The 24,106-nt window shown below is 44.1% G+C and overlaps 1 protein-coding gene across 1 annotated transcript in view; it reads right to left on the bottom strand.

The window, feature by feature from the left end:
- Positions 1 to 23,504, bottom strand: part of LOC137425215 (uncharacterized) — a 39,504-nt gene extending 16,000 nt beyond the window's left edge. Inside the window, exons 1-12 of the mRNA XM_068113407.2 lie at positions 23,298 to 23,504; positions 23,122 to 23,204; positions 21,006 to 21,088; positions 20,703 to 20,788; positions 15,936 to 16,016; positions 15,212 to 15,308; positions 13,978 to 14,065; positions 12,815 to 12,972; positions 11,034 to 11,148; positions 7,264 to 7,369; positions 5,670 to 5,810; positions 3,258 to 5,522 (exon numbers count right to left, since the gene is read on the bottom strand). Of these exons, the coding sequence (XP_067969508.2) occupies positions 3,258 to 5,522; positions 5,670 to 5,810; positions 7,264 to 7,369; positions 11,034 to 11,148; positions 12,815 to 12,972; positions 13,978 to 14,065; positions 15,212 to 15,308; positions 15,936 to 16,016; positions 20,703 to 20,788; positions 21,006 to 21,088; positions 23,122 to 23,204; positions 23,298 to 23,336 (3,342 nt within the window). The 5' untranslated portion in view covers positions 23,337 to 23,504. The remainder of the gene's footprint in view (positions 1 to 3,257; positions 5,523 to 5,669; positions 5,811 to 7,263; positions 7,370 to 11,033; positions 11,149 to 12,814; positions 12,973 to 13,977; positions 14,066 to 15,211; positions 15,309 to 15,935; positions 16,017 to 20,702; positions 20,789 to 21,005; positions 21,089 to 23,121; positions 23,205 to 23,297) is intronic.
- Between the last annotated feature and the right edge of the window lie 602 nt (positions 23,505 to 24,106).

Raw genomic sequence — 24,106 nt, 5'->3', positions numbered from 1 at the left:
GGATAAGATGGATACAGGAGCAAACTGTCAAGAAGGAGAAACTGGAAATTCGGAAGGAGAAGGGCTTGGGGATTGGGGGAAGGTGGTTTGGGGGGTTCAGGAGGGGGGGGGGGGGGGTGAGTGAGGAGGAGGGTGGTTCATGAGAGGAGAAAATAGAATTACTTTTAGATGGGGAATAATTTGAGAAAGACCTGGAGGGAAGGATGACATTGAAGAGAACATGGAAGTTGGTTTTATAGGCTAGAAAAAAGAGGTACAAATGAGTGAAGGTGAGGAGTGATTCTGGATTTTGTGAGTTTTAGCAGAAAGGGGTTGCTGGTGGACTGTGTGCTCCCTGCAGAAACCTTGGGGGGTGGGGGGAGGTGGGATAAAGCATGGATATAGCTGAGGCTCCACAAACAGAAAAGAGGTGGTATAAAACAAGAGAGATCACGAACCTGTCTACAATAGGAAAGTGAGAGGTCCATAGGCTCAGTTGCATCGCGGTAGATTCCAATAGTCTTAAATGTCTTGGTTTCCACGGTGTCAAGCTGAACAATAATTGAGGCAGGGGCACCAACCCAGAGGAGAGAGCAGTACACCATCATGCTGTGGATGAAGGCCTTGTAGGTGGGATAGGAGTTCAGGTGTGCCAAGGAAGGACTTTGTATGACAAGGATGCCCAGTTGGCTGGTCACTTTGGTCACCAACTTTGAAATGTGATTTGCCCAAGAAAGACCATAGCTGATAGTGAGACGCAAGAGTTTGAGTGACTGAACTTCTTCAAGAGGATTGTTAAGAAAGTATATGGGAGTGTTTGCCAGAAGGTCCTTTTGGAGAGAGATAGTGAGTGTGAGATTTGTCAGGATTGAAAGACATATTCCAAGTGTTTGATCAGCTTGGATTATAACAAGATCTGAAGAGAGGGAAGAGGCTGCTGCCTGCCCATCTGAAGGATGAGGGATGTCACGGCAGAAGGTGGAGTCATCAGCAGATAGATAAAGGGGATTTTCCAGAGAGTCAGAGATCATTCATGAAGATCAGGAATAGGACTGGTCCGAGAACACGGCCTTGGGCACTCCATCCATAACTGGGAGAGGAAATGAGAGGATTCCATTGGGAGACACACGTTGGCTACGAGAGTAGAGGAAGTCAGTAAGCCATGTGTGGAGTTGGTCTTGGATGCCATAGGCAGAGTTTGAAGAACAAGGTGGGATGTGCCTGCAAACCATATAAAATGCTCGAGATATGTCTGGAGAGACGACCCTGATCTCAGGTCTGACATTGAGGGAAAGTGGAAGCAGCATGCCCAATGTAGAGTGACCTGATCTGCATCCAAACTGATGACTTGAGATGAGGCCGTTGAAGAAAAGGAAGGATTTTATGTCAAGTGTGATGATGGATTACATGACCTTGGTGATTATTTGAAGTAAGCTGATTGGTCTGTAGTTAAGGGGATCAGTTTTTGCACCTTGTTTATGTAATGACGTGATGTTGGCAGATTTCCAAGCAGATGGAAGATGACCTTGGGCGAATGATAGGGTGAAAAGGTCAGAGAGAGGAAGTGCAAGAGCAGCATAGCAGGTTTTTAGGACACGTGAGCTGATGACGTCCAGTCCAGTTGCAGAATCAGAGTTTCGAGTTGCCAGAAACTTTACATTTTCAGGTGCAAAAGACATGGTCCAGGAGCAATCGAGTACGGCTGGGAAGGTTGGTTACAGAGAGGGAGGGGTTAGGGATACAATATTTGAAAGCAAACACAGAATTGAGGCATTCAGCCTTCTCACAATCAGAGTCGGCTGTGGTGCCATTTGATGAGAGTGAAGGTATGGAGGATGAGCATACTCCAGAGAAAGACTTAACAAGGTACCACCAGGTTTTGGAGGAGGGAGACTAGTTTGAAAGTTCAATCTTGAGGTTGGGCAGATTGTGTTTTCTGGCTCTCCTAAGAGTGCACACACACACTTGTGCAGACTTTGTTGAATGATCTGAGGTTGCCTTCGGTCGGGTTTGCTTTCCAGGAAGAGAAGGGAAGTAAAAAATAAGGCAAGTTTTAACCTGGTTCTATGGGGCACAAACTCGTTCACAAGTCATTTTTGTGGAGTTAACGTCTCATCTGTGGTACGTTCTAAGTGATCAATAAATCGTGTTTTGAGCATCTCAAAAAGCGTTCCAAATTTGGCAATGTGCAGTTGGAGTATCGAGTAACAATTGAGGTGGCACGCCAAATCAAGGCCGGCGTACTTTTAAACTTTAAAGTCATGATTACTGTGGCCTGAGCATTACGAATGGCAATATCTTGTGGATTAAACATGGCATTCCAACAAAACATAGGGGCAATACCTCTGGCGCTCATCTGGTAGAATAAACAGTATACTGCACCGACTAAGGGTATTTTTAACCAATTTCAATGGTTGCTAGAAGACAGGGCAGCATGTAGAATCGTACCAACATAATCATAAGACTTTAAACAAAAAAAGAAAAAAATACCTTTTTTGGGGGGCAACCCCCCCCCCCCCCTCATAGACCCCTAAAGGGGCAGATTTTTTAAAATGCCGTGAACATACTTTGGTACATCATGGGGTGATTAAGGTTGTGGTCAAGTTTCATCAAAATTGCGTGTGTAGTTTCTGAAAAGAAAGCAAATACCTTTTTGGGGGATCAACCCCCCCCCCCCCCATAGAACCCTAAAGGGGCAGATTTTTTTTTATGCCGTGAACAAACTTTGGTACAGCATGGGTGTTGAAGGTTGTGGTCAAGTTTCATCGAAATCGTGTGTGTAGTTTCAGAGGAAAAAGAAAATTTCTATTTTGGGGGGTCAAACCTGGATCCACTTTGACCGGGTAAACCGCCTTAGACCCCGATTTTTTTTTTTATGCCGTGAACAAACTTTAGTCACAACACAACAGATATCATTTGTGCCAAATTTGGTCGCAATCCCATCAGCGGTTTCAGAGAAGAAGTTTCAAGTGTTTACAGACTGACCGACGGACGGACTGACAACACGCCATCGCATAAGCTCCCCTGAACTTCGTTCCAGGTGAGCTAAAAATGAAGTTTCTAATATTTCAGGGTGAACTTAACAAATTGCAGGTGGCGAGTCAAAATCGTGATTCCTCAACCTCAGATTCAAATTGTGAATTCCACAGTATTAACTCACAACCACGTCTATAGATCTGAATCAAATCATTCCTTTTTCGCTCGTACCAATAAAGCACAAAATGCATTAAAATATTTATTTTTTGCCAATCATGAAAAATGTTTTTACTGAAGTTCACCTTGCTCGACGATGCGTGAGCCACGCCACAAAAGTGCCTCTTTTCAAGTGCGGCAGGAGAGCGTCGATGAAGAGTTTGGAATCGAGATGGATTCTCGTCATTCTCAGATGGCGTTCCAAGGGCAGTGGCCCAAAAGTCACATTCCACATCTTCAGCGGAGTTTTTAGAGACTCGTTCCTGCTCCACTTTTCTTGTTTCAGCTTGATTGTGTTTTTCAACGTCATCGTTCTCACTCTCCTGGCAGCCATCTTCAACAATCATTTCAGTATTGCTTTGCACCAAAATACATCCCACTCTTGATGCCTCATCCATGACATGAGTGTTGGAGTTCTGGGCTACCTTTTCACTTTGAAGTCCTTCCATCAGCTCAGGATATTCTTTGTGCTCATTCAAAGCATTATTTTCAAACAAAGATATGTCATCTCCTGCTCTACAAATGTATACATGACTTCCAGCATGAAAAACGTCCACGTCACCTCCAGCACTACCAACGTCAATATCACCTCCAGCACTACCAACGTCCACATCATCATCAACACTATATACGTCAACATCACCTCCAGCACTACAAACATCAATATCACCTCCAGCACTACAAACATCAATATCACCTCCGGCACTACCAACGTCAATATCACCTCCAGCACTACCAATGTCAATATCACCTCCAGCACGACAAACATCAATATCACCTCCAGCACTACCAACATCAATATCAACTCCAACACTACCAACGTCCACATCATCATCAACACTACATACGTCAACATCACCTCCAGCACTATAAACATCAATATCACCTCCAGCACTACAAACATCAATATCAACTCCAACACTACCAACGTCCACATCATCATCAACACTACAAACGTCAATATCACCTCCAGCACTACCAATGTCAACATCACCTCCAGCACTACAAACGTCAATATCACCTGCCGCACTACCAACGTCAATATCACCTCCAGCACTACCAACGTCCACATCATCATCAACACTACAAACGTCAATATCACCTGCCGCACTACCAACGTCAATATCACCTCCAGCACTACCAACGTCAATATCACCTCCAGCACTACCAACGTCAATATCACCTCCAGCACTACCAACGTCAATATCACCTCCAGCACTACCAACGTCAATATCATCTCCAGCACTACCAACGTCAATATCACCTCCAGCACTACCAACGTCAATATCACCTCCAGCACTACCAACGTCAATATCACCTCCAGCACTACCAACGTCAATATCATCTCCAGCACTACCAACGTCAATATCACCTCCAGCACTACCAACGTCAATATCACCTCCAGCACTACCAACGTCAATATCACCTCCAGCACTACTATCGTCAATATCACCTACACCACGACAAACGTCCACCTCACCTCTGCCACTGCAAACATCTCTTGGTTGAATATCTGCTTTATCTTTACTTCCTGCATACTCATATTCCATTTTAGTATCCTCAACCCCATCTTCACTCATCACTTTAATACTCTTAACTTTATCGACCTCGTCCAGTGTACTTGCCGATTCGACTTCATCATTTGCTTTTTCAGCTTCACATTCTACTCTTTTCCACTCATCTTCATGCAAAAAATTAGTTTCATCGTCAACACTTGATCCACCAGCCTCATCTTTTACTCCAGCATTAACATTTTCATTATGTGCTGCCAATCCCATGTCATCACCTGTTCCCCTATGGATGCTGTGGACTGAAAAGCTCTCAGATTTTCCTTGGCAACAAGTTAGGTTTCCTGCTCTGACCTTTTCCCCCGCACTTAAGGCACAGGTCTCTGCGGGAATCTCACGACTGGAGTGAGAGTCCCTATCAACTCCATGAATGATGCGCAGCCATTTACAGTTATTGCAGTCACCCTGTTTTCCAGATTGACAAAAAGAATTTTCCAGAGGAGATTCTACACAGGTGTCATCACTCGGGCTTGCACAATCCACAAGTCGGTGGTTTTCCTTAATACATCCTTTTGAGTTAATTGCATCATGTTCATCTGCACTCTCAGGCACTCGCTGTTTTAAATCACCGACGTTGAGCATGATGTCAGGAGAAGCAAAGCACTCTGACCAGCCAAGCGCACCATCGATCCCGAACCCACAATTCCCAAGTTGAGCCATCACACCCAGCGCTGCAACCTCTTCCAGTGCTGTGGCCTCTGGCCGAGAAATTCCTGGCTCATGTGAAGTCATCAGCGATGTTAGCTTGTTCTGAAGGATCTCCAGACGTTCAGCCAGACAATCCTGCAAGGCAAGTAAGAAGCGAAGAATTTAACATTCTCGATAACAAGTGCTTGGATATCTTATTATATTATGCTGGAGGATCTTCATCAAGTTGTTCCATTGCATTAAAAGTAACACGAGTAACACATCTCGACTTGGATGGCCTACCCTCTCATCCGTTACTGAAGCCAGGCTTCTCTGCAGCCCAGCACAACGAGCCTGCCAAGCACGGTACTCAGACCGAGCAGAACGCACTGTTGCCCTGAGACGTACTCGCTGGCAGCGAAGAATACTCTCCTGGTATCGAAGCTGTCAATAAATAAATCAGAGAGATTACAAACAGGAAAATACAACTTAGGATGAGAACAACAACAACAACAACACACCTTTAATTATTTTTGCTATAGAAACTACTTAAAACAAGCATTCTGAGTATTGCGCTGCAATACATGTCCCCTACCGGCAGTCTGTCGTCCAGAAAACTGTTGGGGAAATTACCAAAGTTCAAAGTGCCATTACTTTGTCAAAAATGATTGAAACGTCGGGAAGTTCGAACTTGATCTGTAACTTATCATGAGGAAACCATGTACCAAGTTCGCTCTGTGGAGCAGCCTGCACGTATTGCACTGTGTGAATTATATAATTACCAACTCACGATCTGAGGTAACTCGGCTAAAAATTATCCGATTTGCACCAAATAAAGTTCATGAATGGCTGCACAGACCCCTACTTCTCACTAAAAGGGGAAAAAGAATGTAAATCGGAGTTAAAATAAGCCCGCAAGGTCGCTCCGTGGAGCAGCCTGCACGTATTGCACTATGTGTGAATTATATAATTACCAACTCACGGTCTGAGGTAACTCGGCTAGAAATTATCCAATTTGCACCAAATAAAGTTTATGAATGCTTGCACAGACCCCTACTTCTCACTAAAAGTGGAAACAATGTAAATTGGAGTTAAAACAAGGAATATTAACAGCTTTGACTTACCGCACTCCAAATTATAGTCCGGAAAACTGTTGGGGAAATTACCAAAGTTCAAAGTGCCATAACTTTGTCAAAAATGATCGAAGATTCGTGAAGTTCGAACTTTATCTGTAACTTATCATGAGGAAACCATGTACCAAGTTTGAAATCATTAGCATTAAGAGTTTAGAAAAAAAGTCCGGAAAACTGTTCTTTGCGTGACGGACTGACAGACGGACGGAGAGCAAACCTATAGTCCCTCCTGTGTACACCGGTAGGGGACTAATAAAAAGGAGGCCCCAAGTACAACTGTTAAATAGTATGGACAGTTTTGGAACAGTAAGCATGATGGGAAAATATATTCGACACCATTTCAATAACGTGCTAACTGCGTGTAGCAACATCATTGATGGCGAAAGTCTCCTTTGGGCTGGCAGGATAGCCTAGAGGTACACACACAATCACGTCTGAGCTGTTTGTCCTGAATTTGAATCTCAGCCTAGCTATAAACTGTCACCCTGGTTTTTCACAGGCAGGATGATTCATCAATGTGTGCCGTCCCTTGGATAGACATTAAACTGGGATCCCATCTGCCAGCATTAGTTGGTGGACATTACAGATACAGTATCTTTTACGAAGAGTACGTGAGCTATAGCGGGCAGTCCCGGGCACCCTGAACAAATTCCTGTTCTAACCCAAAGGGGGCACTGTACCAGTGGTACAGCTGCACCCCGAGCAAATTATGCTACTCAAAGATAAGCCATGCATACGATGGAAGATATGAGCAAGACCGATACCTTTGTTGCCAGCGCATCATTCTCGACCATGAGCCTGTCTGCCTGCCGTTCAGAAGATGACAATCTCTGCCTCAGGTCACGAACCTGGAGCATCACCTGCTGCAGCCTAAAAACAAAATGATTCATTAGTCGAGCACGTGTGATATCAGTGGGGCTTGAGACAGTGTCCCACTAATGAGGAACACACAAAGCAAGATGCATGCTAACAGAACACACCAAGCAAGCGGCATGCTAACAGAACACACCAGGCAAGCGGCATGCTAACAGAACACACCAAGCAAGCTGCATGCTAAAAGAACACACCAAACAAGCTGCATGCTAACATAACACACTAAGCAAGCTGCATGATAACAGAACACACTAAGCAAGCTGCATGATAACAGAACACACCAAGCAAAAATGGGATACACAAATAAATAAATGGAACACACGACACCATCTTTCCCACTCTGATCGGTACAACGAGAATGATGAGAGGAAAGAAGAACGAGATTACCTGCTTGTTCTTGTCCTCAGTGCCAAAACTCAGCACACCGAGGACGCTCATCTTCTGGATGTTTGACATGATGTTGCCTTGAGTGTTTAACTTCATGTACAGACAAAGCAAACTCAAACAGACCATTGATTTCCGACACTGGAAGTGTTTTGGGCGCTTTGAGTAGTCGTTTGTTTGGATGTTTATTGCTTCATGATATACCATTTAAATTACATCTTGGACAATATAATGTTACATTTGTAGGGGGGGTGGGGGGTAGAGGCCTGGTGTTGGCTTAGCGGTTAGGGTGCCGGCTTGGGATCCTAGGATCCTGGGTTCAAATCCTAGTCATCGCTGAATTAACGCCAGGGGGGTTGACTCAGCCTGTCATCCTTCCGAGGTCGGCAAATTGAGTACCAGTTCACTGGTAATTCCCTGTGTGTCACAAGAGGCAACTAACAGGGTTGGTGGCAGGAAGAGCATCCGGCCATAAAACATTGCTTCAAAATGGGGACCACGGTGCCCGAAAAAGGCCAACCCCTGCTCTGCGGGGAAAAATGGCCTCTAAAGGTGGTTCTTGTTTGTAGGGGGTAGGTAATGAAATACCTTAGTCAAGGTAGGATTGTATAGGATAGTGTGCTTTGACAGTCACGAAGAAGAAAAAACCTTCCTGTAATTAAGTCAGGCCTGGATATCGCGTAAGTGTATATTTGTCTTCATGCAAGGGGTGGAGCTATGCTAATTAGTTAGGGTATAAGGGTAGATTCCGTGTGCGCCTGAAAGGAGCATCGGGGCTCAGTGCAGCCGAGTGGGAAGGATGAGGGAGGAGCTCGGGCCTGTTCGCTTCGCGTTGGCAGCTGGCGGTGAACGCGACATTGCGCCAACGCGTGTTTTCCCGCACAGGGATGCGGAATCTGTGACGGTCAAGGACGCTGGAGCGGAGTAGCAGGCAACGCACCACACTATGCATTTATTTTCATTTATGATTCCCTTGTGTTGTATACAAGTCCGCATGGAGGGTCCCTTAATTTAGGAATTTAGTGTCACCTTTTTATTGTATTGCGTATATTTTCATTAAACCATCATTTGCTGCATTTTAATTGTTGTATGGTTGATTGGTCTGTCTTGTACGTTTATTTGTTGTGGGGATCGGATAACCCCCATGCCACGTCCGTCCGTACAGGTAAGACCACGCTGCCCTCCACTACCCCCGCGCGTGCAAGAGATAACACCGCCATGGTTTGGGTATACGCCTCAGAGTTAAAGCTCGGTTGGCCATCCGTCACCCAGGGGTCTTAACCCCGGGGACATGACAATACATTACATATTATATCACCTGCTTTATTTTATAGAGCTGCATTTAATACGGGTATATCTTTTGAGAGAAACTAAACACACTAATCGCTAAAAGCAGCTAATACATCGTCCATATCCCGATTCAAGGTGTGATTTACCTACTAGAGCATGAGTAGAAGCTATCGCGATAATTAATCTCCATTATCGTTATCACAATAGCAAATCTAAAGCACGATTATTGTCCCAACATGATTATTGCCCAGCGCGCGCGCGCACGCACACACACACACACACACACACACACACACACACACACACACACACACACACACACACACACACACACACACACACACACACATTGTTGTGGTTTTGTAAATAAAGGCAACCCCCCCTTTTAGTTAGTTGCACCACAACATGTAGCCTCGCTTTAGCCAGTTATTTCTTATTAAATGTGAAGTATAGTCTCCTTCCCAGTGTTAGTATGCGTTGAGGCAGGTAAGTAAGGGTAGGCCTCATTGGGCCTGGAATGCCATGTGCTGGGCCTAGGACAAGTCGAGGAGGCCCAAGGAAGGAGTCGGAGGGCGTGGCTGGCAAGCAGCAAACAGCCAATGGAGATAAAGGGGAGTGGCCAACAACGGCGGCCAATGGGAGCTAAAGGGGAGTGGCCAGCAGCAAGCGGCCAATAAGAACTAAGGGGAGTAACGGATGGGGGTGGTATCACGACACGTGACCCCCGGTGGCCATTGGAGGCCCGTGGAACATTCTAATGGGGGGATATAAGACCTGCCCCGGACCCTCGAGGAAGCTCTCAGCGCTCTGCCCAGCTCTCTCTGGCCTTGGACTCTGCTCACTCTGCTGCCCCGTTCTCCCTGGCTCTGGTCTCCCTTTTGCCCTCGCTCTCTTGGGAAACGCTCTCGCAGGACGATCTCTCTCGTGGCCCTATTCTCCGGCGATATCTTTGCCTGGACTCCCTGCACGTGCGCGGTTGCCTCGCCGACTTCGGGACACGCTGCGGAGATTCCTGTACGTGCACGGCTGAAGCCGACGTCCCTGCTGCGAACATCCTCGAGGAGAGACGCCAAACAAGCCGTCCGGGGCGAGCTGCACCAAGCGGCCGCGCTTTGAGCGCGTCCTCTTCATCCTTCCTTTCCCCGAGTGAGTCCGAGGGCCCTTGTCTGGGTACGTAAGTAAGAACGGTTAAGTTTCTCTCCTGTGTCTCTTTTATCTGACCATTGTACAATTGTTAATAAACCTGTGTTGTTTCCAACTTGGTCGTTTACGTCTTTTCACCATTGGCCTCGCATTGCACGAGATAAAACCGCTCGATCGGGTTCATTCATAGTAATTACGTGACACGTGACACGCAAACCGCTCAGGCGTATCAGACCAGCTCGTGTGAGGGCTCGTGTGAGGTCCAGCCCCCGTCCTCGCAGCGGCACATGTATCGAAGGTACTCGGGTTCTTGACCGGAAACCCTTCCACGCGCTCGCTGCGGGTTTGGCGGTTGGAATTGCTCAGCAATCTGCCCCCACGAGTGTAAAGTGGGTAGCCGCCTCGTGGACTCGAAGCTCGAGGGGGAAAAGGGCTTAATCCCCCCCCTCAGTACGTCGACGGGCTCGAGATCCGCAACAATATATTGTGATGGTTTTAAGGCAGACGTCACCTCTGGATAACTCCAAGAGGATGGCATGTCTAAGAGACCATGGATGTCATTTGCAACTCAACTCTGGCCGGAACTCCGCGCCCAAGTTTAGTTCATTTCGTCCTTGTCACACACTCAACTTGTCCACCAAATATCAACCTAATTCGTCCACAATTTCTTGAGATATCCCACTCACAGACAAACTGACAAACAGACAGGAGTGAAAACACAACTTATGTCCACCCTCGGTGGCAGAGGTAACAACGCATGCAAATCGCAAAGCTTTCCTTTTGATCCCTGACACGATGTTCCATCATTCATTTATTTACTTACATACATTGATCTAAGGCTAACCTTTCTGATTTTCTCCTTAGCTCCAGTTGGTCCAGTGGTGGAGGTGTAGGAGGGTGCGAAGACGCTATATCCTGCAGCTGCTGAATGTGATCTTGCAAACGACACACATCTTTATCTGAAAAAGAAAATTCCATCCATTCCACACCTTTGCAAAGCTTGCAAGGAGTTGCGTGCTGTGGTCATATCCATAGTCGAGAATTTACCTTGGTCAGGTTGCTGCCTCGTCAAAGGGTGCTGCCAAATCAACTAGAGATTCTGGCGGGAATTTAGAAAGGGCACGTCACACAATGGCCTACTCTTTTTGAAAGGTATCCTGTGTTCTTCAGAATGTCCATAAATAAACACTAGCAGATTGGTTAGTCAGCATAAGAACCCCTCCAAAAGGGTGAAAGTTTCTTCTCGATTCCCGCTTTGTAAGGAATTAAATGCAAACGAGACAAATCTGAATGCTAGCCCACTACCACCGAGTTAATCATCTTGCTAGCGAAACAAAAAGAAATCAAACAAAAAGAGGACAACCAACATCCAGCACTGTTGGAGAATCAAAGAAATAACGAAACCTCCTAGATGAAGATGATCTCATCAGAAGTCGAGGACTCCGTCTAATGAAGATGCGAAAAGCATTTGCACAGCAGGAGGTTTTCCAAATACAGAGTTCTCAATCAGAACTCTGACCCAGATGAAATGAGAAATTATATAATTCACAACATGGGAATCCCAGCGTGTTCAGAAAAAATCTCTCTACTTTTCATAATTATCTCGTGCAAATGAATTGGAAATTTATTTATCCTGCAAAGCACAGTTTTTATCCCTACAAGAGCAAGGCTCATTGAAGAGCGAGGTTGAATTGACAGTGGGGGTAGTGGGGCAATAATTGGGCACAACCGGCAGGGAATGAACGACCAGGAAAGGAAGAGAGAAGGGGAGGGAACACTGAAACCAGCAAGTAAGAGGGTTGTGTTATGGAGGATTAAGCGGGGTAATAAAGATCATGGGTCAGGATGGGGGATGACACGAAGTGGCTGTGCAATGCTTGCTTGAAGTCCTAGAGGGAAGAGTGGGAAAGAATGGCCTCTGGAAGGCGGATCCATAGATGTGAAAAGGGAGGAACAAAGGAGTTGAGGTGTGCAGTCAGTCTGGATTTTGGAAATTTAACCAGAAGGGGGATATGGGAAGAACACATGCATCCTGGCATTGCTAGGAAGGGTTGAAGGACAGAGACCAGAGGGAGTAATATCAGAGAATATTCAGAAGAAAAAGAGAGACCACCGACCTACCGGCGATGCGAAAGCAATCGGTCTTGCGCTTCAGCCTCATAATGGGAGATTCCAAATTCCACAGAATCAAGGAGACAGATGTGATGCTGTGGTCCCAGCCCATAAAGCAAAACAAGTAAGGGTTTACAGTAAAGTGGATTTTCAAGAGAGTCTCAGAATAGGGGCAAGATTTACCAGGAGCAGAGATTGTAGATCAGTGAAAACCTTAAATATGTTGCAAAATTCCTTGACGGGGTTTTTATGAATCGCAAAATGACATCATAGAGGGAAAGATTTAACAATTCAAATAAGAATAGGTTTCACGTCAATAATATGCCTTAGTTTAACCATATGTGGCTATAAAGGACCTCGGCGATGGGCCTTTCTCAACAACGGGGACCTACAAAAGGCAGCGCTCGATCTTGGGGGTCTGCACAATGGCACTTGGTGCCGTTTTAACTTTGAATCCTTCATACATGGTGTGTATCATCAATGGGACAAAATGGTTGTGTGAATAGATGACACCTTTGTGTTGCAGCAATAGGGTCCTCGAGTGCAGCTCAATCTCTAGAGCATCCTTGGCCACGTTTCTCTCCACCAAGTCCTGCTGTAGCTTAGAGATCTGCAAAGGAGCCCTTCGGAAGAAATCCCAAACTGGAGACGGAGGGGTTTGAGACGGTCTCCTGTTTTTGGAGTACAAGTCAAGGAAGAGTGGAGGTCGGAGGGAACCAAGAGGGAATATTATAGTCGAGGAAAACAACTGAACTGTTCCTGTTTTACAGAACTTGATTAAGGTGTGTACCAATAAAACGATGCCTTACTTTTTATCACAAGCCCTTCCGCCAAGGTCGGGGACAGGGGACATTAACATGAGCTTCATTGACCGATCATCTGTCCATGTACTTTTGTGTACGTGATATTTAAAAAACCGTTGAACATTTAGCGTTCATATTGCAGATATCTATTCCTAAGGACATTATCTCAACCAGATTAGATCATGGCTGTGATTGGCCGAATTATGTTGCCATGGCAACCTTCTCGGTAACTTGGCTTGTGTATGCGATATTTCAAAAATCATTCCAAGATTTAGCTTTCATAGCTTTCATCCCGGTGTGTACCCCGGTTTAGAATAGGTACACCGTATCCCTGCGCATCGTAAGAGGCGACTAAGGGTTGGCGCCAGGAAGGGCATCCGGCCATAAAACATTGCCTCAAAAAGAGAACCATGATTGTCATGGGGCCCGCAAGGCCAACCCCTGCTCAAGCGGGGAAAATGGCCTTAAAACGATCATTCATTCATTCATTCATCACACATATCTATTCCTCATACCACCCAAAAGGTGAGGGCCTGGAATATCAGCTCTTTGTTGTCTTCTTTTTGAGGGGCAAACAGAATAAGGTAAAATCAGGATTGTTAACCTATTTAAATAAATTTTGTGAAACATGGTTTAGGTTTTTCTTCTTCCAAATCCAGAAAGTTGAAACGCTTTTCTTTCTCATTTACAGTGGAAGACGACCTTTCCGTCGATATGGAAACTGTGTTTGGGGGTCACAGTGGTGGCGCTGCAGTTTGGAAATTATTTCCACAAAATCCAATTTAAGGATTTTAAAATCTATTCAAGCAAAACAAAATTTTATATTAGTTCCTGGCTCTATGACTCTTTCAACTGATGTGGGATGCATCTCACTTTGCAGGGCTGGAATGTAGGTGTTCTTTGAAGTGAACCATAGGCTTGGTGGGAATCAGAGGAGATGGAGAATCGTTCATGGTCACCACTGGGAGGGTTTAAAGCATGGGAAACAAAAGGCTCAAATACAAAACAAGCAAATTTAAATAAAATAAAAGTGTGCCCATTTACCCTAACGTTCATTTCAAACGGTCCTAATGGACTTAAAGGTCCGTTCATTTCAAACAGAATAAACGTGTCCATAATTCCCCGATCTTAGAAAATGTCGAACAGATGGGTGCAGATCTTTTTATTTTGGATGAGTAAGTGAATTATTTGGCCTAAGGGAGACTGAGAAGCCTGTTTCCCCAAATAAGGGGGAAAGAGGGTTATATTTATTGAATGTACAATTTATATTGTATCTACTCGTAGTTTTGCTTCAGGGTTACACATTAAATGACAAACTAAACAAATAATTATTAAAGAGATCTCCACAGGGCATTGCCATTCTTACTATAATGGAGCAATCATGGATGTCACTGAAACTCCAAAATTGACATGTAGCGGAAATATCGCCACCTTTGGTGGCAGACGGTATTACAAATCATCTTCCTTTAGTTTATGTTTTTTGTGAAACAAAAAATTTCTCTCAAAAATGACAAAAATTATGAAGTGCATTTCTCAGACTGCTGCAGCACATTGCCCACCGTAGGTGGACCGAGAAGGGTAGTGCCCGCTAGTGAGTACAATGATGGCTTGTTATTTAAGACACTGTACTGGCATCCCAGAGGTTGTGGGTGAAGGCAGCAGTATTACAGATTTGGATTCTGAGCTTTAGACAATCTAATTCTATCACTAGAACTGACATGTTACTCGTGGATAATCTGCCTGTCCTAGTGGTCTCCATGTGATGCAAGTCCACTCACTGTGGTCGACTCTTATTCCCTTCTCTTACTACAAAAGGTCATTCTGAATAACTATGGGTTTCACCCTTCTGTACTTACAACATAAAAACAACGACTATAAACCACTACCCAAAAGAGGCTATACGGTTGCACAATATACATGGTTTTCATGCAATTATATCAACACCAGTCTTGGACGACACTGTTTATGGCTCAGTCTTTCACTAGCCAGACAGAATAATCTTTTTAAAGAGTTAATGTAACAGCCATCTTCCCTCCCTCCAAAACAACCTTAAATGTGAATCAATGTGAGGGTGAGCTCAAAAAAGAGTAAAGATGGAAGTCCACACCTTGATCTCCATGGTTTAGGAATTCCTCCAAGTCACTGCTCAATGCCGTGCAGCCCTCATGTTCCAGCACAAACTGGAGCAGTGAACGCAGTTCCACCTGTTAGAATAAAGAACGACTTTTTTTGTCCCGTTATATCTTTGGAATCTTTTTGAAAAAAGGCACGACCCACTTTCTCGTAAATGAGACGTCGAAACACAATAACAAGGTCAAATTCAATTCTCAAGGTGCTTTTTATTGTCTCTTTGTTCTCATATGCACTCGGCGGTGTAATGGTTAAAACATCCGCTCCGCTTCTCGGAAGTCGGCAGTTCAAGCCCGGCCAAGCCATACCAAAGACTTTTAAAATGGTACCTGCTGCATCCTTACTTAACGTTAAGCATTTAAAAGGTTAAGAGCACGGACAATCCCCATAGGGAGGAGGAAATGCCCCGCTGAGTGTGGTGAGAAAGAGAAAGGTGGTGCCATTGTTGTGACACTGCTGGTACCCAGAGTACCCCGGGAAGTGCCGGCACATCCCCTAAGCTCTGAGCTATGTTTGTCTCATCTAACAGTCTCGTGTTGTGTCGCGTATGTTTGTCTGCATGTTTGTTTACATGTGTGTGTGTGTGTGTGGGGGGGGGGGGGGGGGCACGAGAGGGGAGGAGGGAGGAAGGGGGGGGATTTAAGCATGTCAGATAAAAGTGATACGATGCATAACGACAGCAAGAACGTGTGAGCACACACCTGCGTCTCCATACCCAAAGACTCCATCTTGTGCTGCATCCCTCTTGAGGTGAATGAACAGCACATAATGGCGACTGTCAGCTGTGGCATCAGGGGGTACAAAGGTGGGCACAGGAAGGCTTTGTGACAATGGGAAAAAAAAACTGCAGAAAACGTCGTAACTCAGAACCCTCAACTTCTCCTTTGCCATCGGTATCACTTTCACTCACTCTAATTTTATTCAAATTAATGTTCATCGTGTTTACTACTTTCCCTCCACAATCAAATATATTGGTATAAATAGGGTTCATTTAAAAACACAGTTACTTACACCACTGCTAGATTACTCACCATCCGTGTAAAGATAAATATTAGGCCTGGTGTTGGCTTAGCGGTTTGGGTGCCGGCTTGGGATCCTGGGTTCGAATCCCGGTCGATCGCTGAATTAACGCCAGGGGGGTTGACTCAGCCTGTCATCCTTCCGAGGTCGGCAAATTGAGTACCAGTTCACTGGTAATTCCCTGTGTGTCACAAGAGGTGACTAACAGGGTTGGCGGCAGGAAGGGCATCCAGCCATAAAACATTGCTTCAAAAAGGGGACCACGGTGCCCAAAAGAGGCCAACCCCTGCTCTGCGGGGAAAAATGGCCTCTAAAGGTGGTTCATGTAAAGATAAATATTAAGATCTTCAGACAAGATCTATTTTGGCCGACTGAAAGTTGGCTTTCACGAGGTGATACCACTTCTGGTGTAGATATTCCTCTGAAAGACTACATTCGTATGTATCACTCCGACATTTATCCACAAGCCACTTATTTATTATTTCCCAGTGGAAGCTGGAGTGCCCCAAGGTATTGTCTTGGGTTCAGTCTTGTGCCTCATCTCCATAAGTGACCTCTCAATTGTTCTGGAAAACTCTCTTCCTTTTTGCAGCTTAACACCACGTTATGTCATACCAGTAGCAAGATCGTCAAATGAACCCACCAATTTATTTTCATGGTCAGCCACTGGAAGAGATTCGTTATTTTGAACTTCCCGGCTTCATCATCAGCCAGGATATATTCTGGGCTGACACCTTTGCAAAGCCAGCCTGCAATGCTCGGGCAATCCAAGTCGATCCTTGGAAAATCAGAGGAACTCACAGTCTACAAGGCCTTTGTCCATAGCACAATTGAGTGAGTGTGAGTTCCTCCCCCCTCTGGGCTGGAACCCCACCATCACATCTGTCTCTCCTGGAATCGGTTCCATCTCTCTCCTGAAATCTCTCAAAATTATTGGCTTCTCCTGCAATAAGGCTGACGCTCAAGGACTATTGCTCTCACATTGCAGGCAGATTGGTAGTGCCTCTATTTTATTTTAAACCACCTCTCCACTTGTTTATCTCTCTGCTCTCTCAGTATACCGACCCTTCTCTGATCATACAGGATGCATGCGTTCTTCTAGTAACCCCCTCGTGGTTAAACTCCCAAAATCCAGCCTGACTCCCACCTCAACTCCCCCCCCCCCCCCTCTTTTCTCCCATTTGTAGAGGCACTGTCGTTAGGATGTTCCATCCCACCCTTCCATCGAGAAGAGCAGTACAGAAAACCCTTAAATATTGCGGGTTTTGACCAATCGCGGGCAACCTCTTGTTTAACAATTTAGTTATCATGGGGTTTAATTTAGATCAATCGCGGTTTTTGAGCTGAGTTCATCCCCGACCACGAGCCTTTTGCTGTTTTCTCGAGCACCGTTAATGATGATGATGACGATGATGATGATGATGATGATGACGATGATGCATAAAATGATGGAGAAAAGAAGTGTTTTTTTTTTTTTTTTTTGTATACTGAATCGAGGCTCGTGAAAGAGCTAACATTTATTTCACAAACAAATCAACCAGACAAACAAAATATATAAAAAGAGGGAGCGGAAGACAAGATGGGGAGAGAAGGGGAAGCAGACAAACACAACATTTGAGAGCAGGGAGAAGTGTGGGAGGGAGAGGGCTTGGGAGGAGGAGGCGTGGGAAGGGGGGGGGGGTGGGGGGAGAGGTATAAAACACAAGGGGACCAAGGACTTCCAGGACAGAAGTTGGTATTTCAAAACAAAAAACAAAAAAGTAGGATTTTGGGTGAAATTAGCAGGGGTAGAAAAGATCAAGGTTTTGGATGGGGGAAGATAAGAGATGGTGGTGAACAGCTGTTTTAAAGACCTGGAGGGTGGAGTGGGATTGAAGAGAGTGAGGGAGTTTGTTCCAGAGGTGGGAGAAAAGAGGAATGAAGGAGTGAAGGTGAGCAGAAAGTCTTGATTTTGGCAGTTTAACCATAAGAGGGTTGCAGGCAGATCTTGTGCGACCTCTAGGAATATTTGGGGGACAGAGCCCAGAGAGAGAGCTGGGGGGCAAGGCCAGAGAGGAGTCGGTAGAAGACGGAAAGACCACCAACCTGCCTGCGGTGAGTGAGTGAAAGGCCCTTGGAGTTAGCTTCATCGCGGGAGATTCCAATGATTCTGAACGCTTTGGTTTCAACAGCGTGAAGACGAGCTAGGTGTGAGGCAGGAGCACCAGACCAGAGGGGAGAGCAGTATTCCATAGAGCTGCAGATGAAAGCTTTGTAAGTGGTGAGGAGCTCAGGTGTACCAAGGAAGGACTTCGCACGACAGAGGATGCCCAGTCGGCGACTGGCTTTGGAGGCCAGATTTGAAATGTGGTTGTTGTTATTGTTAACAGTTTCGACTTTACACATATAATTCAACTTTACACATATTATAAATCAGCGGGGCTGCTGCGTTTGTTTTATTCGCAGGTGGTAACTAAGACATGTAGCGCGTGTACAGAACTGCACTATACCTATCTCCGTGTCAACACTACCTTCGGTGTAATCTTCCGTGTAATCATAATCAATTCCTCTCTTTTTGGTTATTATTGCCCTTAATGATATTTAACCATGGCTCTAAAGAGGAAAACTGTTGCTAGTGGTGAAACAAATGCCAAAAAGTCGATGGTGATGTCTGACCCAGAAAGTGGAGGTTTTGGATAAGCTTTAGAAGCGACAGTGTGTTATTTATTCGCTGGTTTCGGAGCTGCAGAACGATTTAGAAAAGAAACACTGACAGATTACAAAAGGAAACAATTTAAGAGATTACAGTAATAGGGGAGGAATGGTGGGAGCTTTGGGGCTGGCACTATAGGCTAGAGGTATGCACAGTTAAGCTGCGTGAAGACTATGGTACATCAGAGGGAGAGAGAGAGAAAGAGAGAGAGAGAGGGGGAGAGAGAGGTGGGTACATTCGTGAAATTATAGAAGGGAAGGGCCGCATTTAACCTGCTTTTGAATGTTTAATCTGCTTCAACGCAGCAGCAGGAAACTTCATTATAAAGCCGATTTATATTTATTTTAAATGTTTATTTCAATTGTGATGTGTATATTTTTGGCTGCCGCCCACCTTCCTCTATATTTTCTCGAAGCCCAAGAACCTAACTCTCTTATTCCCATAGGAAATTGGTTTTAACTATCGCAGTATTGAATATCACGGCATTTTCCAGGAACTTAACTCTCGCGATATTTAAAGGTTTACTGTACTGTAGAGCTACGGAGAAAACCTTGCAGGTTGTGAGCAGTTGTGATTTTTTTCAAGGAATGAATTTTAACGACGGAGAATTGAGCCTCATCTTTTTAATCCGTTATTTTTCTTATTCTCTATATTATTTTATTTTTCTTCTTCTTGCCTTCCCAAACTTGCTTTGTATTGTCAGGATTTAAAATTGATGTCGGTGTTGACTGTTGACACTGTTAAATGCATCACATGCTCTTTTCTCCTGTTTTTGTTCCACGTCCCCAAATAGATCGTTGCATGTCTTATTAGTTTAATTGTTGTTTATCAATGATACTTTAATACTTGCAAATAAAAAAAGCAATCAACAAACACGATGTCGGCAGTCCATTCATCAGTCCGTCTGATTTTAGCCACTCTGACAAGGGACCGCACTCGAACATCGCACCGTGATGAGTGAATGCATATGAGCTGTCTGCAAATGCACTCATTAAGAATCAGAAATAAAAAATTCAAAAGACAAGAAAGAGGATAGTAATTCTAATAATAAATCGAGAGTTCATAGAACACAATACCCGAGCAGTGTTCAAATCTATACTCCACTTCGATTTTGATTAAAAATTTTTTTTTCAAGATAGTTAAAAAAATTCCGGAAGTTTAGCGCTATTGAAGCAATCTTATACATCACCCTTATACACCACCTTATTTAATCCTTCTGTGTACTGTTAAACAGAAGGGTTTTGGAAGTGACAACAAGACGATTTGTGTTCTAGAGTGTTCAAGTATATAATTCAATTTAAATAAAATAAAGATTGTAAAAGTCGTATAAATAAATTAATTCCGGAATTTACTGCCGTTTTCCCCAGCGTCTTTTACACCACCCCATCTCAATGTTACTTTGCATTAGTTCTTCGTGTATGTTTGTGTCCTTTATGACGTCCTTAAAAACAGTACGTTTCCTGTTTGGAATGATTTTCAATTTTGTTTGACTGCCAGGCAGCCAGAGTAAAAATATTATCTCCCTCTTCTCTGCATATGAGCTATCTGGACGAATTCACCACAAAGTACTGTACACACTGTAAAACAGCAGGTTTGTTTTCTGATTCATGTTCCAAATATAACATTCAATTTAACAAGTCGATCCTCGATGATAAACTGATGTTTACATACAGACGGATGGACGGACAGACATGAACCAATTGCTTAACCCCGCTTTTCGCTTCGCGTGCGTGGGGTAAAAACACCCACTTTCTACCTTTGCAAGGTTCATTTCCACATTGCCTTGGTCCGTGGACCATGTCCAGTCCAAAGCGTCTATGCAGGGATTGGAGCGAAAGTGATCTGTAGAACAGGAAATCGTTTATTGTATTGATTGTTAAAACACTGATAAACAACTGCGACTTAACGATACATAGATGGATAATACTTGGTTTAAAAAACCAACAACAGCAAAAATACGGATATACAAATGACTGTTGCGATTCAACGTCATTAGAAAACAATTGTATCAAGCAAAATATTACAGGTATTAATAGTATATAAATAAATAAAACCTTACTCTGCAAGTATTCCCGGATAAACTTTAGCTTTTCTTTGGTGTCTTTGTGAAAGGGAAAAGACGATTCCGTTCCAGTGCCGTTCCTAAAGGGAAACAATATGGGAAACCGACGACACCACAACTACATCAGTGTGATATGAAACAGGTGGGTTGTAGTGAGTAAAGGGGTTACTGGAAGCCATTCTTGTATTGAATAGTAATGTGATGAATGGATACAGTATTTACAAATTCAAACAAAATTGTTTTCCTGCAAACCAATTGGCCTTTCCTGCAAATAAGTGGACAGGGAATAAACAAAAACGTAAAATGTAGACAGCATAGAACAAGGCATGCGGAGACAGGCACGTCGAATGATGTATCGTGTATCGTATTCCATGACACCAACCGCACCCACATGACACACCCAACTCGATCACCCAATCCAGGTGCAGAGTCGCCCTTCACACCACCAACCCCATCCGCACCACACCCCAATACGACCTGACATCTACTCATTGGGAAAGTGAAGGCCAGAGATGAAGTGGTCCATCATGGACAGGACATCAACAATCACAACATATGGGGATTGCTCGCCCATTCCCCACACAGCAGGAGACGGGACTTTGCAATCACTTCTGTGTGTCTGTCTCAGTTGTAACTTTTGTCATAAATTTTTCAACAAACTTTTATTGTGAGAATATGGAGAAGACAAATTAATAATTGTCAAAAGGTCAATTGTCAGCATCACTTAAAATCATCAATTTCCAACCAATTGACCTGAAATTTAAACTTACCATTTGAGTTTTGTCATCAAATTTTCATCAAATCTTTATTATGTGAATATGGAGAACAAATTCTCCCACTCAGGAACTCAGGGGAACGCCAGGGGGGTTGACTCAGCCTGTCATCCTTCCGAGGTCGGCAAATTGAGTACCAGTTCACTGGTAATTCCCTGCTTGTCGTAAAAGGCGACAAAAAGGGTTGGCGGCAGGAAGGGCATCCGGCCGTAAAACATTGCTTCAAAAAGGGAACCGAAAAACAACAACAACCACGGTCCCCGAAAAAGGCCAACCCCCGCTTGCGGGGAAAAATGGCCTCTAAAAGGTGGTTTTATGGAGAACAAATTAATATTAGTTTTTTTTAAATAATTTGGTCAAAAGGTCAAAGGTCAGCATCACATAGAATCGTCAATTTTCATGCAATTGAACTGAAAATTGAAGAATTTGCATATTGGGTCACTGAATTGGTTCACCAAAAGTTAGAAGCCAATTGTTTTGTTTTTTTACAAGATCAAAACGTCAAAGTTGCATAACATCGTCAATTTTCATCCGATTGACTTGAAATTTGAGCAGGGATTGCATATTGGGTCACTGAAGCATATTTATTTTGAGGTCAAAAGGTCAAGGTCGCCTAGAATCGTAATTTTTTTTTTTTTTAGCAGTTTTCGTCATGTTTAGCATATGGAAGAAGAAGTCTGAATACAAAGCGGACGCTTTGCATTTTCAGATGCTTTCTAGTTTTTGGTATTTTGGTTTGCCTTTTTGTGGTAGAGGGTCGTGTGAGGTAGGGAAGGGTTGCATTAACACAGATGACTTGCTCATTGATGTTTCACAACATCCACAACTCAGATATAATCAATGTTTAAGTATGTGGACAGCACAACGTACACAGAATGACCCAAATAGCTTTTGGCCTACCTTCATTTTCAGCCCAGTCCATTTACCCCTCTATCCCAGCATTTCCCAACCTGGGGGAAATTTTAGGATTCCAGGGGGGAAACTTTTAGGTTTGTATGTATGTGTAGGAGTGTGCGGGTGTGTGTGTTGCTATATTTTTATGTTATTTATGTTATTAAGCGAATAAATTTTGTGTTTTGGCTACTTTTGTCCTTGTGTGTGTGTGTGTGTATATATATATATATATATATATATATATATATGGGGGGGGGGGGGGGGGGGGGGGGAAATCTGGACGGTTGAACTGGTTGAAGGGGGAAACGACAGAAAAAGGTTTGGAACCACTGATCTATCCCCAATCCGTCTGGACGGATATCCCATCTGGACGGTTGAACTGGTTGAAGGGGGAAACGACAGAAAAAAGGTTTGGAACCACTGATCTATCCCCAATCCGTACTTACGCACGAGTAATGATTTCCATGAAAGGTGACAGTTCAACGAGCTGCACGAGGCTGCAGATATTCAGGTCTCCCACACAGTTCACCTGACGAAAGCAAACATATGCAAAGACATGCATCATGGCTTGCTCAAACACTCAAAGCACAGGTGTGTTTGGGAGTGCAAGGTCCAAACTTACCCAGTTGACTAGAGCCTCAGCTTTATTTAGATGGACCATGATGTCCGGTTAGTTCTCTTCAAAATCCAGCACCGAACGTTGCGCTGCGGTTAATGTCGCGTTTGAGTTTGAGGACAGACATAACACAAAACGGAGTCTGGAGAACCAAATGGACGACACTCAGAAACCATGAACACCGTGTACCTGCGCGACTTACGATCGCCGCCAGTTACGGTTCAAAATACAAAGCTCGTGTCTGATTGGTTCATCTAGGTATGACGTCAGCATATTTACGCTTTTGAAGTTTTCGTCAGAATTTGGATCAAAAGGCGCTTCAGACCTTTCAAGTTCCAATACATATATGATTGTAATTATTTTGCTCTAAATAGCGACTTTTCCGTCTGAAATAATAATAATATGCGAATGTCAAAGCTCTAGATACGATTGAATTAACTGTCATTTCAGGTGATTAATATACCGTAACTTGTTGAATGTTGATAAATGTACGAGATAAATGTACAACACCGTGTCACGCACACTTCAAAAGCTTTCACTGAATGCTTAACGTCGATAGACTGAACAGAGTGGATGGGACAGCCAGCTTAATGACATCCTCGTCTGAAACACGCTGTCAAAATTGTTTTCATTATTTATTTCGATTTTTGGCAGTAGAAAGCCGTAACTTCGAAAATTTGGGAAACACCAGATGCTTAATGTTTCCGTAGCGAATATCGAAGAGAACTTCTGCACCTTCCTACTGTTAACAATATTGCTCAACGTTACCATTTCATACACGACGTAGCGGCCATTGCGGTGTACTTAGCGCCAAT

This window comes from Myxine glutinosa, chromosome 4 (assembly GCF_964187855.1).
Source record: "Myxine glutinosa chromosome 4, kmMyxGlut1.1, whole genome shotgun sequence".
In the NCBI taxonomy this organism is placed as follows: domain Eukaryota; kingdom Metazoa; phylum Chordata; class Myxini; order Myxiniformes; family Myxinidae; genus Myxine; species Myxine glutinosa.
The sequence above is the reverse complement of the archived record's forward strand: the minus strand, read 5'-3'. Positions and strand labels throughout refer to the sequence as shown.